Here is a 12,513-nt window from a genome sequence, read left to right on the forward strand (position 1 = left end):
GAAGTGACTTTATCCGTGGTCCTATGGTAGCTGTGTTTGGGTGGGAAAAGGACAGAGTACCATAGGAGGAGTCTGGTAGGAGTGGAGAGAGGCATTGCGTGGCCTGGTGGGGGACAGATATGCCAACCATGCAAGTGCTTTCCAAAGGGAGAGCGAGCAAAGGGCAAAGGTGTGCGGCTGAGCCAGAGCTGGGAGACTGGCGTTGAAGAAGAATGCTGGGTGGGGTGGCTAAGAGATGGCGCTGGGGTAGATGGAGAAGCGAAGATGAGAACAGGGCAAGGGGCCTGTGATCTCTGTGATCACGGTGATCTAGTCAGAAGGCATAACAAACCTTTAGTGAAACCAAATGAACCAGTGTTTTAGTGCCAGTATCGAGAGGTCAGTTGTTTATACATCCTAGATCCTCCAAGGGATGTGTCCGTTACCATAGTTTGCCTCAGAACTGTTGGCCTGGCATTTGCTTGGCGTAAGGTGAAATATTGGTCCTTGAGTGTCTGATCTGTTGACAGTTATGCTGCAGGACCAGCTTAGAGAGGATGGGGGTGGGGAAAGCTTGGCTTGAGGCAAGGCCACTAAGAGGCATCTGGGTCTCCAGCTAGTTGGACATGTGGCACATCATGCCCATAAATCTCTCTTCCAAGAGAGTCAGCATAGAGACCTTCAGGCCTGGTCCATTTTGCCACCCACTGAAAGATCAGGTGAAGGAGCAGGTGGCAGGAGAGCTACCAACTCCTCCTAGGAAAGGATCATGCCCGGGATGTAGAACGTCGTGGTGCAGATAGGACAGCTGCAGAAATACCCATTGCTCTGCTTCTCTTCCGCCACAGGGTACCATGCCGGTGGAAAGGATGCGAATGCGCCCATGGCTGGAGGAACAGATAAATTCAAATACGATACCGGGGTTAAAGTGGCTGAATAAGGTAGGTATGTTGGCTGTGTGTGTGTACGTGTATATGTATATATGTATGTATGTATGTATGTATGTATGTATGTATGTGCATTGTTGGGGGAATGAGAGACAGAGAGAAGAGGAGAGGAGAGGAGAAGAGAAGGGGAAAAGGAAGGGAAGGAGACGTTACTTCTTGAAAGTGCCCACGGGACCACCAATAAAGTTGTGTTCTGAATCTTTTGCTCATTCATACAGGAAACACCCAGCTAACCATGATCACAAAACATGAATTTTTCATGTCAAAAAGGTTTTGGTCACATTTCTGAAATAAAGTGGGCTACAGAGAAGGGGTGAATTTAGGGAGGAAGAGGGATGGAATCCAGGTGATGGACACACTAGACATGAAGGAGGATATAAAGATAATTGTTTTCCTGGTTTCCATTGATTTTATCCTTTTTATGGTGGATAAGTCCATAAAAATACAACGGATGGGGGAAAGATAAAATCCGCCATGAAGCTCCACAGCTTCAGCACGGCTGCTCTCAGCGTTCAGAAGCTCAGACTTTGGGTCTGGCTAATCTCCTGGCATGATGCTTTTCTCTTGCAGGTTCTTTATGGTAAAATTTAACATTTTTTAAAGGTTTTTGTTGTTGTTGTTGTTGTTGTTGTTTTAATTTATCATCTTCTCAGACTGTCACCTCAACCCGAGTACCAGTTGTAGCCTTTGCTTTTCAGGTGACTTTGTGAAGCTCCTTTTGTGGTTTCTCCCCACCCTTGCCCTTCCTCCCCTTCCTCAGGTGTCCTCTTCACTGCTCCAAGGGCTCAGGCACTAAAGGACAAAGGGGCTTCACGGTGGTGTTTGTTTTTGTCTGAGCGGAGGATCCTAACCTTTGAAAGATTCTTTATTTCAAGAACTTTTTGCTCTTTTTCCTTAAAAACAAAACAAAACAGTACTGGCATGCTGGGTGTGGTGTTCCACAACTTGGGAGGCAAAAGCAGCCTGGTGAGGAGGATCTCTGAGTTTGAGGCCAGTCTGGTTGACAGGGTGAGTTCTAGGCCAGCCTGGATACACAGCAAGACTCGGTCCAGAAAATAGACACAAAAGTACTGTCACGACATGAAACTCCGTTTGTACGCCCACTTACCCTAAATAAGTAGTTATTAATCATTTGCATTTCCCCAAATGCGCGTGCACGCACGCACATGCATATGCACACGTACACACACACACACACACACGCACACACACAAGCACACTTATTTTGTTAACCGCAGCACTCTCAACTTACCTAGCTATTAGAGGTAAATTGAGGAGAGATAATGTGGGCAATTTTGCTTTAATCTAAAAATGCACGCTTACAGACTAGAGCAGTGGTTCTCCAGCTTTCAAACACAGTGACCCTTTATTCCAGCCTCTTACATTGTGGGACCCCCTACCATAAAATTATTTTCATTGCTACTTCATAGCTATGATTTTCTACTGTTATGAATGATAATATAAATATCCACTATACAGGCTGTCTGCGGTGTGACTTCCATGAAAGGGTCATTCAACCCCAAAGGGGCCACAATCCCACAGCTGAAAATACTGGTTCAGAGTAACAGCTATGTAGAATACGTTACGCCTTCTCTAAAGAGCCCCAAGGGAGGATTTTTTCCTCCTTCTACCAAGAATACCAACAAATCTGAGCAAACGTCTCTTTCTTCTTTTCTGCCCTATTCCCCTCGTCTTCTGATCTTGAGGACATGGTGAATGAGTTAATGAGTCAGGCTTTGTTTTCCCACCAGGTGTAAGAGCTTAAAGCCAGAGAGAGATCGTGGCCTGCTTTTAATGAGTGAAAAAGATACTGTGAAGTAATTAAAAAAAACCCCAAAACTTCTGATTTCATTTTATCTTTTTAGGTCCCGCTGAAATGTTATTCTTTCTCTTGCCCATTTACTTTGAATTTAGTACGACTGTAGTTGGCTGTCTGCTTGAGGCTTTTCTGAAATAAGGTGGACCACAGGAAATAGAAATAAATAAACCTCTTACTGGCCACACTTGTTCTGTCAGGTACTGAAACGTTTGTGGCAAGCAATACATTTTTTTCCCCCAAGCTTGCAGTATCTATAGTTAGTTGAAGTTTAGGTATATAGTTAGTCTCTTCTAAAAATACAAACAAGAACTCAGGTCACCCTTGATTGCTCAGCGAACAGCAGTACAAACATGGGTGAAAAGAAAGATGTGGTAATTCAGAGACAGTGTGGGGAGATGCAGGGGAACAGATTGTAACAATGGCAGCTGACTTTTGCTAAGTATTTTGTGTTGCTTCCTCTGCTGAGCAAAGCATTGCATGCATCAACTCACTTAATCCCTACTCTGGGAAAAGGCTGTTGATTTTCTTGTTGTAGACCAGGAAACTGAGGTGCAGAGAGGTAAGCGGGACTTGTTTGGACTCCTGGTGTAAGATTGAAGTTTGTGTTTCTTGGTTCTCAAAAAAAAGCAACTGATCTCTTTCTGCTATTTCTTTTTCTAACCTGAGTTTTCTATTCTCACTTTTGGTTTGTCCTGAAGCACATCTGTATGTAGAGAACATGGGCTATTATTGTTCCTTTTTTGTCAAGTAGCCACTGACAACCTGTAGTTAGGTGTTTACTGCAGGAGGTTGACCAGTAGTCTGTACCTTTAAAGACCCATTTCAACCTCTAGAACTTGGGAATGTAGCTTATTTGGAAAAGAGCTTTTAGATGCAGTAAGGACTTCAAGATGAGAACATGTGGACTGTCTGCCTCGGCCCTAAATTCAAGGGCAGATATCTTTAGAAGACACAAAAGAACACACCCACACAGAGGAAAAGCTTTGTGAAGACAGAGGGGGTGCAATCAAGCCACAGACAAAGGGACTTCTAGGTCTAGCAGAAGCTGCAAGAGAGAGGAAAGACTCTTCTAGAAGTTTTGAAAAACATTGAAAGCCTGCCAACACCTTAATTTTGGATTTCTGACTTTCAGGACTGTACTAGAATGTGTTTCCACTATAAACCACCCAGGGTTTGGTCATTTTTTTTATAATAGCCCTAGGAAAAAAGTCTGCCTATCAGTACTTCCTCCTCTGTGGAGACACCTTTCCACTGCCCATCACCCGCAATGGTGGTGATAACAAGGCCATGTGCTATGAACTCTGCGTTGTTCATATTTTTTCTGCTCTAGGGCCAGAGATAATAATTTCTCATTGTATAACCAAACCCTTAGCATGCTCAGGGGACCCTCCCTGTTAGGCTCCCTTCTCTGTCTCTTGGCACCACAATTCTCTTCACAAAGAAGAGGAGGGAAGGAGACCTCCTTGACATCTTATGGGTGCTTTTGCTAGGACTGGACCTGAGGCCATTTGACTGAAAGGAGCATGGCACTAGCTCTAACTACCTGAGTTTCTCAGGACAGCATTGACACAGGAGTGCTGAGGGTCTTAGGGTCCCTGTTAGGCAGGTGACCCACAAGGGCTAGAGTACAGCAGCTGTGTGTCTGTGCACATGGACAAAACAGGCCTGAGAAGGGTCAGGGTATTTTCTGTCCATACCTAAACTCCCACAGGGATCTTTTTATAGGTTTTCTCTAACTTAAGCTTGTTGGCACTCATCTGTCACCGAGAGCCTGTTGTTTTTCCCTCACAAGTACTTCCAGAACCCTCTTGGTATTCTGAGTGGTTTGAGGCCATTCCAAAATTTATTTCCTGTTGAAGATTGTTGAGATTCTAGGTGAAGAAATGTACTAGCCCTAAGACTTTGGGTCCAACTTGTTAAAAGCATACAAACAAACACACAAAAATCTAGAAGATTCTTTAAGGAACTAGGATACTCCTATCAGACCTGACCTACTTCCCAAAACAGCACTAACCCATTTGCAAGGGCAGAACCTATGATCTAATTCTTCTCCGCTGGACCCCCATCACTTAAAGTTTCCATCATCTCAACCTATTCACACTTCAGACCAAGACAGCCTTGCAAGAAACACTTAAGCCACATCCAAACCATAGCAGTTGATACTCAGAATGCATTTTTACCGATGCCTGAAAGCTGTTCGGTACAGGGCACAGCTGTCCTGATGGTTACTCTATAAAGAGTGCCAGACCCAGTGCCTGACCAAGTAGGAGGCTCTCTAGAGAGGGGCTTGTGAGCCTGTGAATGAAGGTAATAGGCCCAAATTCATGGGATTGGCTACTCTCTTGTCTGTCTCCCACAAAGAGTCCAGCCTCTGTAGGATGTTCTTAGACAGACACAAATAGGTGATTAAGTCTCAATTTGTTTCCATTTCCCACTTCTAATAAAATTGAAGGATATCTGTCATATAGCGGTGTCCAACGGCAGTGGAAGAGTCTAGACGAACTTCTAGGATGTTGCCAAAGCAGCATCTGCATCACTTGTACATGAGGCCCTGGAAGGACCATCTACTTCTTACGACAGTGTTTGCAGATGACATAGTCTGACCGAATCATATGTCGAGAAGGAACAGGAGGCCAAATTCTCATATGCCCGTATCTGGATTTCTTGCTTCTTGCTTTATCTTTCCTGTGTGTGTGTGTGGGGGGGGGTGTTATCTTAAAGCCATTGGATGATGGAGTTCATCTGTAAGATTTAGGGTATTTTCTTACCTATCTACTATATCATTGTAAATTGAACAAGGTAAATTGTAGTTTTTCTAGTATCACTGTCCCACTTATATTCAGATGCCTTGTGTATTCCCAAGATAACTTTTAAAAATAAGTTATTTTTTGAGATTATAAATATAATTACATCACTTCTTCCTTTTATGCCCTTCCATTTACTGCCCCCCCCCCACTCTTTTAAATTTGTGGCCCTTTTTTATTCAATTGTTTTTTATGTGTCTATTCTGAAACCCAAAAATTCAACCTGCTTAGTCAGTATGTTACATGTATGTACGTTTTCAGGATCGACCATTTGGATGACCGGTTGGATAACCGGTTGGTGTGCTCCTCCCTGGGGAAGACAGTTTTTCTCGTTCTCAGCATTCCTTAGGTGCCCATGGCTCTTATCTGGGGTTGAAGCCTCCTGAGCTTCCCCCCTTCCACATTAACACATTCATTGGTGCCATCCTTGTTCAGACAGCCAGTTGGTGAGACTTCATGGGTGTGCTTTCGGACATATCTAGGAAACACAATCTCACAGCAAACTCCCTTTTCCTCTGGCCCTTACAATCTTCTTACCCCCCTGTTATGCAATGATCCCCGAGTCTTAGGTGCAAGAATTGCGTTGTTGGCACAGCAGTTAGGACTGGCTTCTCCTACTCTGCCTTTTGATTGATTGTTTTCTGCAGCAATCTCTGTCTGTTGTGAAGAGTTTCCTTGGCGATGGATGAAAACTACACTTATCTGTTGGCATTAGGACAAATATTTAGGATGTAGTTAATGATTGTGCTGGTTTAGCAAAGCAGAGGTTGCAGATTCTCCTTGAAGATCCTCGATTTCACTATTCCTGGGTAGTTGCCTGGGTTTTCAGTACTAGACATGATTTCCCTCTTGACGAGTGGATCTTACTACGTCCATGGTTGAGCTAGAGATCTGTTGGTTACCACCACCCAGGTATTCTGTGCCACTACAGAACCTTTAGGGTTAGCACGTAATTCTGGTCATCCTTGTGCTTCATAGGGGTCAAAACTGGTCAGGATTTTTGGCTGCCTCCCTCGTTTGGGATGGCACCTTCTGAATCCACAAGAGTCTCCAGGAAGAAAGCTTTCAGCTCAGGGCTTCTGGATCCTTGGTCCAAAATGTATAGTGTCCTAAGCAATAGGGATTTGGCTTCCACCTTAGAGCTGGGGTGGGGTGGGGTGGACAACTAAAGGCAATAGCAAGAGCCTATAATATTTTGGGGATCTCTTAGACAGCCCTGACCAACAACTCAAAAGAGGGCTTCTTATGCCTGTTGTTGGAGATTTTTCAGGTGGTCTATGTGTCTTGGGGAAAGGATTGTCATCCCAGATGGGAAAATTCAACTACATTCAAACGATGCCTGTATATCTACATACCAACATGCATGTCAACTCCTTGCAACAGCAAGAGACCACTGCAGAAAACAGTCAGTCAAAAGGCAGAGTTATGGAACCCAGTCCTAACTGTTGCTTCTACAGCAGAGTTCTTTTACCTAAGAGGCAGGAATCATTGCATAAGAGAGGGAGGAAAGACTGAAAGAGCTAGAGGAACAGGGGGTTTGCTGTGAGATTGTGTCTCCTAGATATGTCAGAAAGCATATTTTTAAGTAAATAGTTAATTGTATGGTTCCTTGTGGCTTTTCCAGACACCCTTACTGTTTTTTTACCCTCCTCCATCTTCTGTGGCATTTCTCCCCTCCACCTTCCTAGGTAAACCTTCCATGTTTTTCCCATCTCCCCCTTCAGATCCCTTTTACCCTGCTGTTCTTCTCTGTTGCTATCCCACCCCGACCCCTGCATTGATCCCTTTCTACCTTCCTGGTTTCCGTGGTTACTCATGTTACATATCCACGCCTGAGGAGTTGGAGCTAGAAACTTCGGACGAGAGAGATCATTTGATGCTTGTCTTTCCAGGGCGGGGTCACCTCACTCGGTACGGTCTTTTCTAGTTCCATCCATTTACCTGCATCTCATGATTTCGTTTTTCTTTACAGCTGATTTCCAGAGTGTTTATGGATCACATTTTCATTGTCTGTCCATCGGTTGAAAGATATTGACATTGCTTCCATTTCCTAAGTGTTGTGTATAGAACATCAATGGACAGACTGATCAAAATATCCACGGAGTAGGCTGTGCCACGGGATGGTGAAATCGGGTCACCTGGTAGACCTGCTTTTAGCTTCCCCACAGTGATTCCCAGCGTGGTCGGACTAGTTCACAGTCCTCCCAACAGTGAGCGAGGGCTCCTCTTTCTCCACATCCCTTCTCCAGCAGTTTTTGTTAACCTTTGCCATTCTGACTTTGGTGAGATTAAATCTCAAAATTGTCCTGATTTGGATTTCCCTAATTGCTAGGGATGATGAACTTTTTTTCTTTTTCTTTTCTTTTCTTTCTTTTTTTTTTTTTTTGAGGTATTTGTTAGAAATTTTTTTTTCCTCTTGAGAACTGTGTTCAGATTCAGGTTCATTTTTTGAATAGTCTTTTTTTGTTTGACTCTTTCTTTTTTGATTTCTCTATATATTCTGAATATTAAACCTCTAGCAGATATACAGCTGACAATGATTCCCACCATGCTCTGGGCTCACACATCGCCCTGTTGACTGTTATTTCAGTTGTGTGGAAGACTTTTAGTTTCATGAAGTCTCACTTGTCTATTGTTGACCTTAATTCCTGGGCCAATGAAGTCCTATCGAGGCAGTCATTTCCTATACCTCTGTCATGTAAGTACTGGCTATGTTTTCTTATAGGAGTTTTAGATTTTCAGGCTTGAGCTTTAGGTCTTTGATCTGTTTGGAGTTTAGTTTTTGTGAAAGGGGATAGATCCTGGTCTAATTTCTTTCTTCTGTGTGTGGTCAGTAAGTTGCCCCAGCACCATTGTTGAAGATGCTTTCTTGACCCTGTATCCTACCGCATTGCTGAACTTATCATTTCTAGATGTTTTCCGGTAGAAATTTTGGTATCTCTAATATATAATACGCCATTTGCAAACAGAGGTGGTTTGACTTCTCCTTTCCTATTTATATCCCTTTAATTTCCCTTTCTTGCCTTATTATGCTCTAGCAAGTGCAAAGGAATGGGGATAGTGGACATCCCTGTCTATTTTCTGATTTAAGTAGGGTTGATTTAAGCTTTTCTTCATTTAGGATGATATTGTCTTGAATTTCTTACATACAGCCTTCTAGCCTACTTTTTTATCTTGAAGGCATGTTGGATCTTGCATCTATTGTGATGATCATGTGATTTTGTCTTTAAATCCATTTATGTGGCCTATTACTTTTATTGACTTGTGAGGCATAATAGTTTTGATGTATTTCTGTGTTTGACTCAAGTCTCTTCTGACTGTGAGCGTAAGTGCCCTGTTTTGGCTTCCTTTCTTGCATTGGCTTGTGGGAGAATCCAGGCTAGTCCCGGATTTTTCTCTATTGTTACTTGTCATTTTTTGAGGCCATTTATTTAAGAATGAATGAGGCAGCGCTACTGAGTGCATCATCTCTCTCACGGCTCTGTGATTTCCGTTCTCGTCGTTGATATTCACAGTAGAGATCCTAGACCAAGGCTCCGTGGCCACGCCTCAGATCGAAGGACTTTCTCTTTTCTTCATTTTGAAACAGGCTTGTGTTTATAAGGGCTATCTCTGCACAGGGTAAAAAAGTCCAAAGAGAAGGAACAAACCAGTTAGAACATCTTATCAGTGTTAGGGGGAAATGAAGCAAAGAGAGATGACAGAACTAGTTTCCATGGGGACCAAGGTGTGTGCGGTTCCCCTTGCTCAGAGAGCCTCAGGTGATTTTCTCAGCTCAGCCAGTTTTTCCTCAGTTGGGCAAGTCTGTGCATAAGCACACATGGGAAAACTCAGGGGGCAGTCTTGTCACTCAAAGGGTGTACAATCACGTGCACGCAGGACTAGAGGGATTCTGGGCCCCTGGAGTCTGGAGATGCCTCAGGGTCTGGGCAGACATATAATAGCGCAGTTTCTGTTCATTGCCGCTCAAGGATCTTTGACAAGATGCCTGTGTAAAATCTCAGTTTAAAAAAATGAATCTTAGATTTGGAGAGATGGTTCAGCCGTTAAGAGAGTATACTGCTCTTGGACTGGACTCTACCTCAGTTCCCAGCTCCCACATTCAGTGACTCCAACCCAGCTGTGACCCCAGCTTCAGGGGATCATCTGGATCTGCACTGATATGCACGTAGGCTTCCCCACAACACTTCTCCCCACAGATACACAGACACAACACATCCCCCGCCACAGATACACAGACACAACACATCCCCTGGCACAGACACACAGATACACAGACACAACACATCCCCCGCCACAGACACACAGATACACAGACATAACACATCCTTCCCCCCCCCCCCCACACAAACGGACGCTAGTTCAGTTCCTGGCACCCACATTGGTGACTCCCAACTAGTAGTAACCCCAGCTCTGAGGGATTCAATAACCTATGAACCTACACTTAAGTACACATATGCTATCCCTCACAACACACACACACACACACACACACACACACACACACACACACGGACTCTAGTTCAGTTCCAGGCACCCACTTTGGGTGGCTCCCAAACAATTGTAAGTCCAGCTTTGGGGACTGCAATGCCCTCTGAAACTGCACTTATATACTCATATACTATTTCTCTCTCTCTCTCCCTCTCTCTCTCTCTCTCTCTCTCTCTCTCTCTCTCTCTCACACACACACACACACACACACATTTTTACATTAAAGTATTTTTTAAGCTCCCAGATGCATTTATTTAGCAGTTTGAAAAAGTAGTGAAAAGTTATGTGTAATCTTTAAAAAGCTTACCCCTTTAACTATTTTAGAGCATGCATTTCAGAGTCATTAGACACCTTCACAGTATTTCACAGCCATCACAACCAATTCCTTCCAACCCGTTTTTCACTCCACCCAAATAAACCGCCATATTCATTAACCAGTCACTACCATTTCCTCCTTCCCTGGTTCTTGGCAACAGCTGAGCTGCCTCCAGCCCTCATAGCTTTGCTCTTCCTGGTTGTTCCATATAAACGGGGCCATTTCATGGTTGTTCCTTTGTGTCCGGGTTCTTTTTGTCCGTACCGTCTCATACAGTTGAACATGGGGTTGCATGTGTCAGTACCCCGTTCCTGATCTGTGTAAATGAAATGGAATGACATCCAGTGGGATACATGAAACAATGGAGTGATATTCCACGGAATGCACTTGCTACACGTAGTTTATGGATTCACCAGCCGGTGGGCATTAGGGCTGTTTCTATCTTTGGGCTTTATTACTATGTGCACATCCACATATCACAAGTTGAATACTTGTAATTCTTTGAGCACACATCCAGACAGTCAGTGAAATTCTGGAGTGGCCAGCAGGCAACTTGTGTGTTTAACTTCCTGAGGACTGGCCAGACCGTTTCCCACAGTGGCTCTGCCTTCCATATTCCCTTAGCGGTGCTCGAGGGGTCCAGTGTCTCCCGATTCTCAGCGATGCCTTCTATATTCTAGTTTTCTTTTCTTTCCTCTAGCCATTCCGGTGGGGGTGAGATGCATGTTGTTTTAATTTGTAATTTTTTAGCGACTCAAGGTCTTTTGGGGATCTTTACTCATGTCAGGATTGTCTGTCCTGGCAATTGCTACATTCAGTCATCGTTTTTATGAATTCACGATTCTTGTTTGATTCCTGTGAATCCTATTGAATTCCTATTCGTGTGTGTGTGCACAAATGTGTGTGTGTGTGTGCATGCTCATGCATGCAGTTCTTGAAAAGACGTTACTTAATGTCTTGTGGAGTAGAATTCAGGTTGTGTTACATCAGAACTCTTCATCTAGGAAGAAAATACAACACGTTTTTCAGAGTCTATATTCAAGCGAGAAGCTTTAAATTATAGGGGTGAATTCCAGGGAAAATGTCTGGAATCCTTTTTTAAAGAGTACTTTGTATTTATTTGTTGACAGCTTCATACATGTAAACAATATACTTTGACCATATCCATCCCCAACTCCCTTTCCACTCCTTCTAGACCTTTCCCAGATATATCCTCCTCTATTAGTTCCTCCTCCATGTGCACGGGCGTGGGGCCAGCAGCTGTAGCATGAGCAGAGTCATAGCGGCCACACCCCCCAAAGGAAATGGCCCTCCCTCCCTGATCAGCCTCAGCTGACAGTAGATCTTATCGGAGACTATGGGAGCCCGGCTCCCTTTCTGTCTTCATTTTGACTGGCTTGGTTTTGTGCAGATAACCATAGCTGCAGCTGCCGGTCCCTAAGTGCAATAGTTCTTCTTCCGTGATGCTCCCTGAGTCTGCAGGGGATTGATAAGACGTCCCGTTTAAGGCTGAACACTCAAGAGTCACTTACTCTCTGTACTTTGCCTGCGTGGAACGCTACCCACTGCAAAAAGAAACTTCTCTAGCTAAAGCTGAGAACAACACTATTGTGTGGGTTTAAACAGAACATTTAGAAGGCACATCGACAACATGTTGTACTGGGTTTCCAACTGGGGCCTATGACTTTCACAGTCACGGGATTTTGAACAAGTTTACAATACCAGGCAGAAATTCCCACCCGTGGAGCAGGCCTCGAATGCGATCAGAAAGCGGTTGGTTACTGGCGTCCATGCCACCATGGCACCAGTGGGTACATCTTGCCTGGCTGCATTACTGTGCATGCAGAATCCAGTGCTGAACCATTGAGAGTTTAATACCACGATGCATTTTCTCCCCCAGCATCCTCATAGCACCTTCTGGGATTTTGAAATCTATGAAATCAGTTCCTTTTTATTTGTATTCATTTTCACAAGGACACCAAAAACAGCATCAAGCAATATTGCTCTCTGATTTTTCACACACATTAAAACACTAAAATTCCACTCAACCTTCAGTCTTCCCCCCCCCCCACTGGCCCACCTGTGGCTGCCACACACTGAGTGATGCAGAGTTCATGAAAATGCCCGTGGCTTTCAGTTCTTCTTTATTAACGGACT

General features: G+C 44.0%; 1 protein-coding gene across 6 annotated transcripts in view; it reads left to right on the plus strand.

Annotated features, from left to right (window-relative positions):
* Irf2 (interferon regulatory factor 2) overlaps positions 1–12,513 on the plus strand; it is a 109,176-nt gene that overhangs the window by 53,431 nt on the left and 43,232 nt on the right. For all 6 annotated transcript variants that reach the window (XR_012911867.1, XR_012911865.1, XR_012911866.1 and 3 more), the window contains one exon: positions 828–920. Coding sequence is in view for 3 of the 6 variants with exons in the window: in XM_075986729.1 (XP_075842844.1) it covers positions 834–920 (87 nt within the window). In the remaining 3 variants the exon portion in view is untranslated. The remainder of the gene's footprint in view (positions 1–827; positions 921–12,513) is intronic.

This window comes from Microtus pennsylvanicus, chromosome 9, assembly GCF_037038515.1.
Source record: "Microtus pennsylvanicus isolate mMicPen1 chromosome 9, mMicPen1.hap1, whole genome shotgun sequence".
Lineage (NCBI taxonomy): Eukaryota > Metazoa > Chordata > Mammalia > Rodentia > Cricetidae > Microtus > Microtus pennsylvanicus.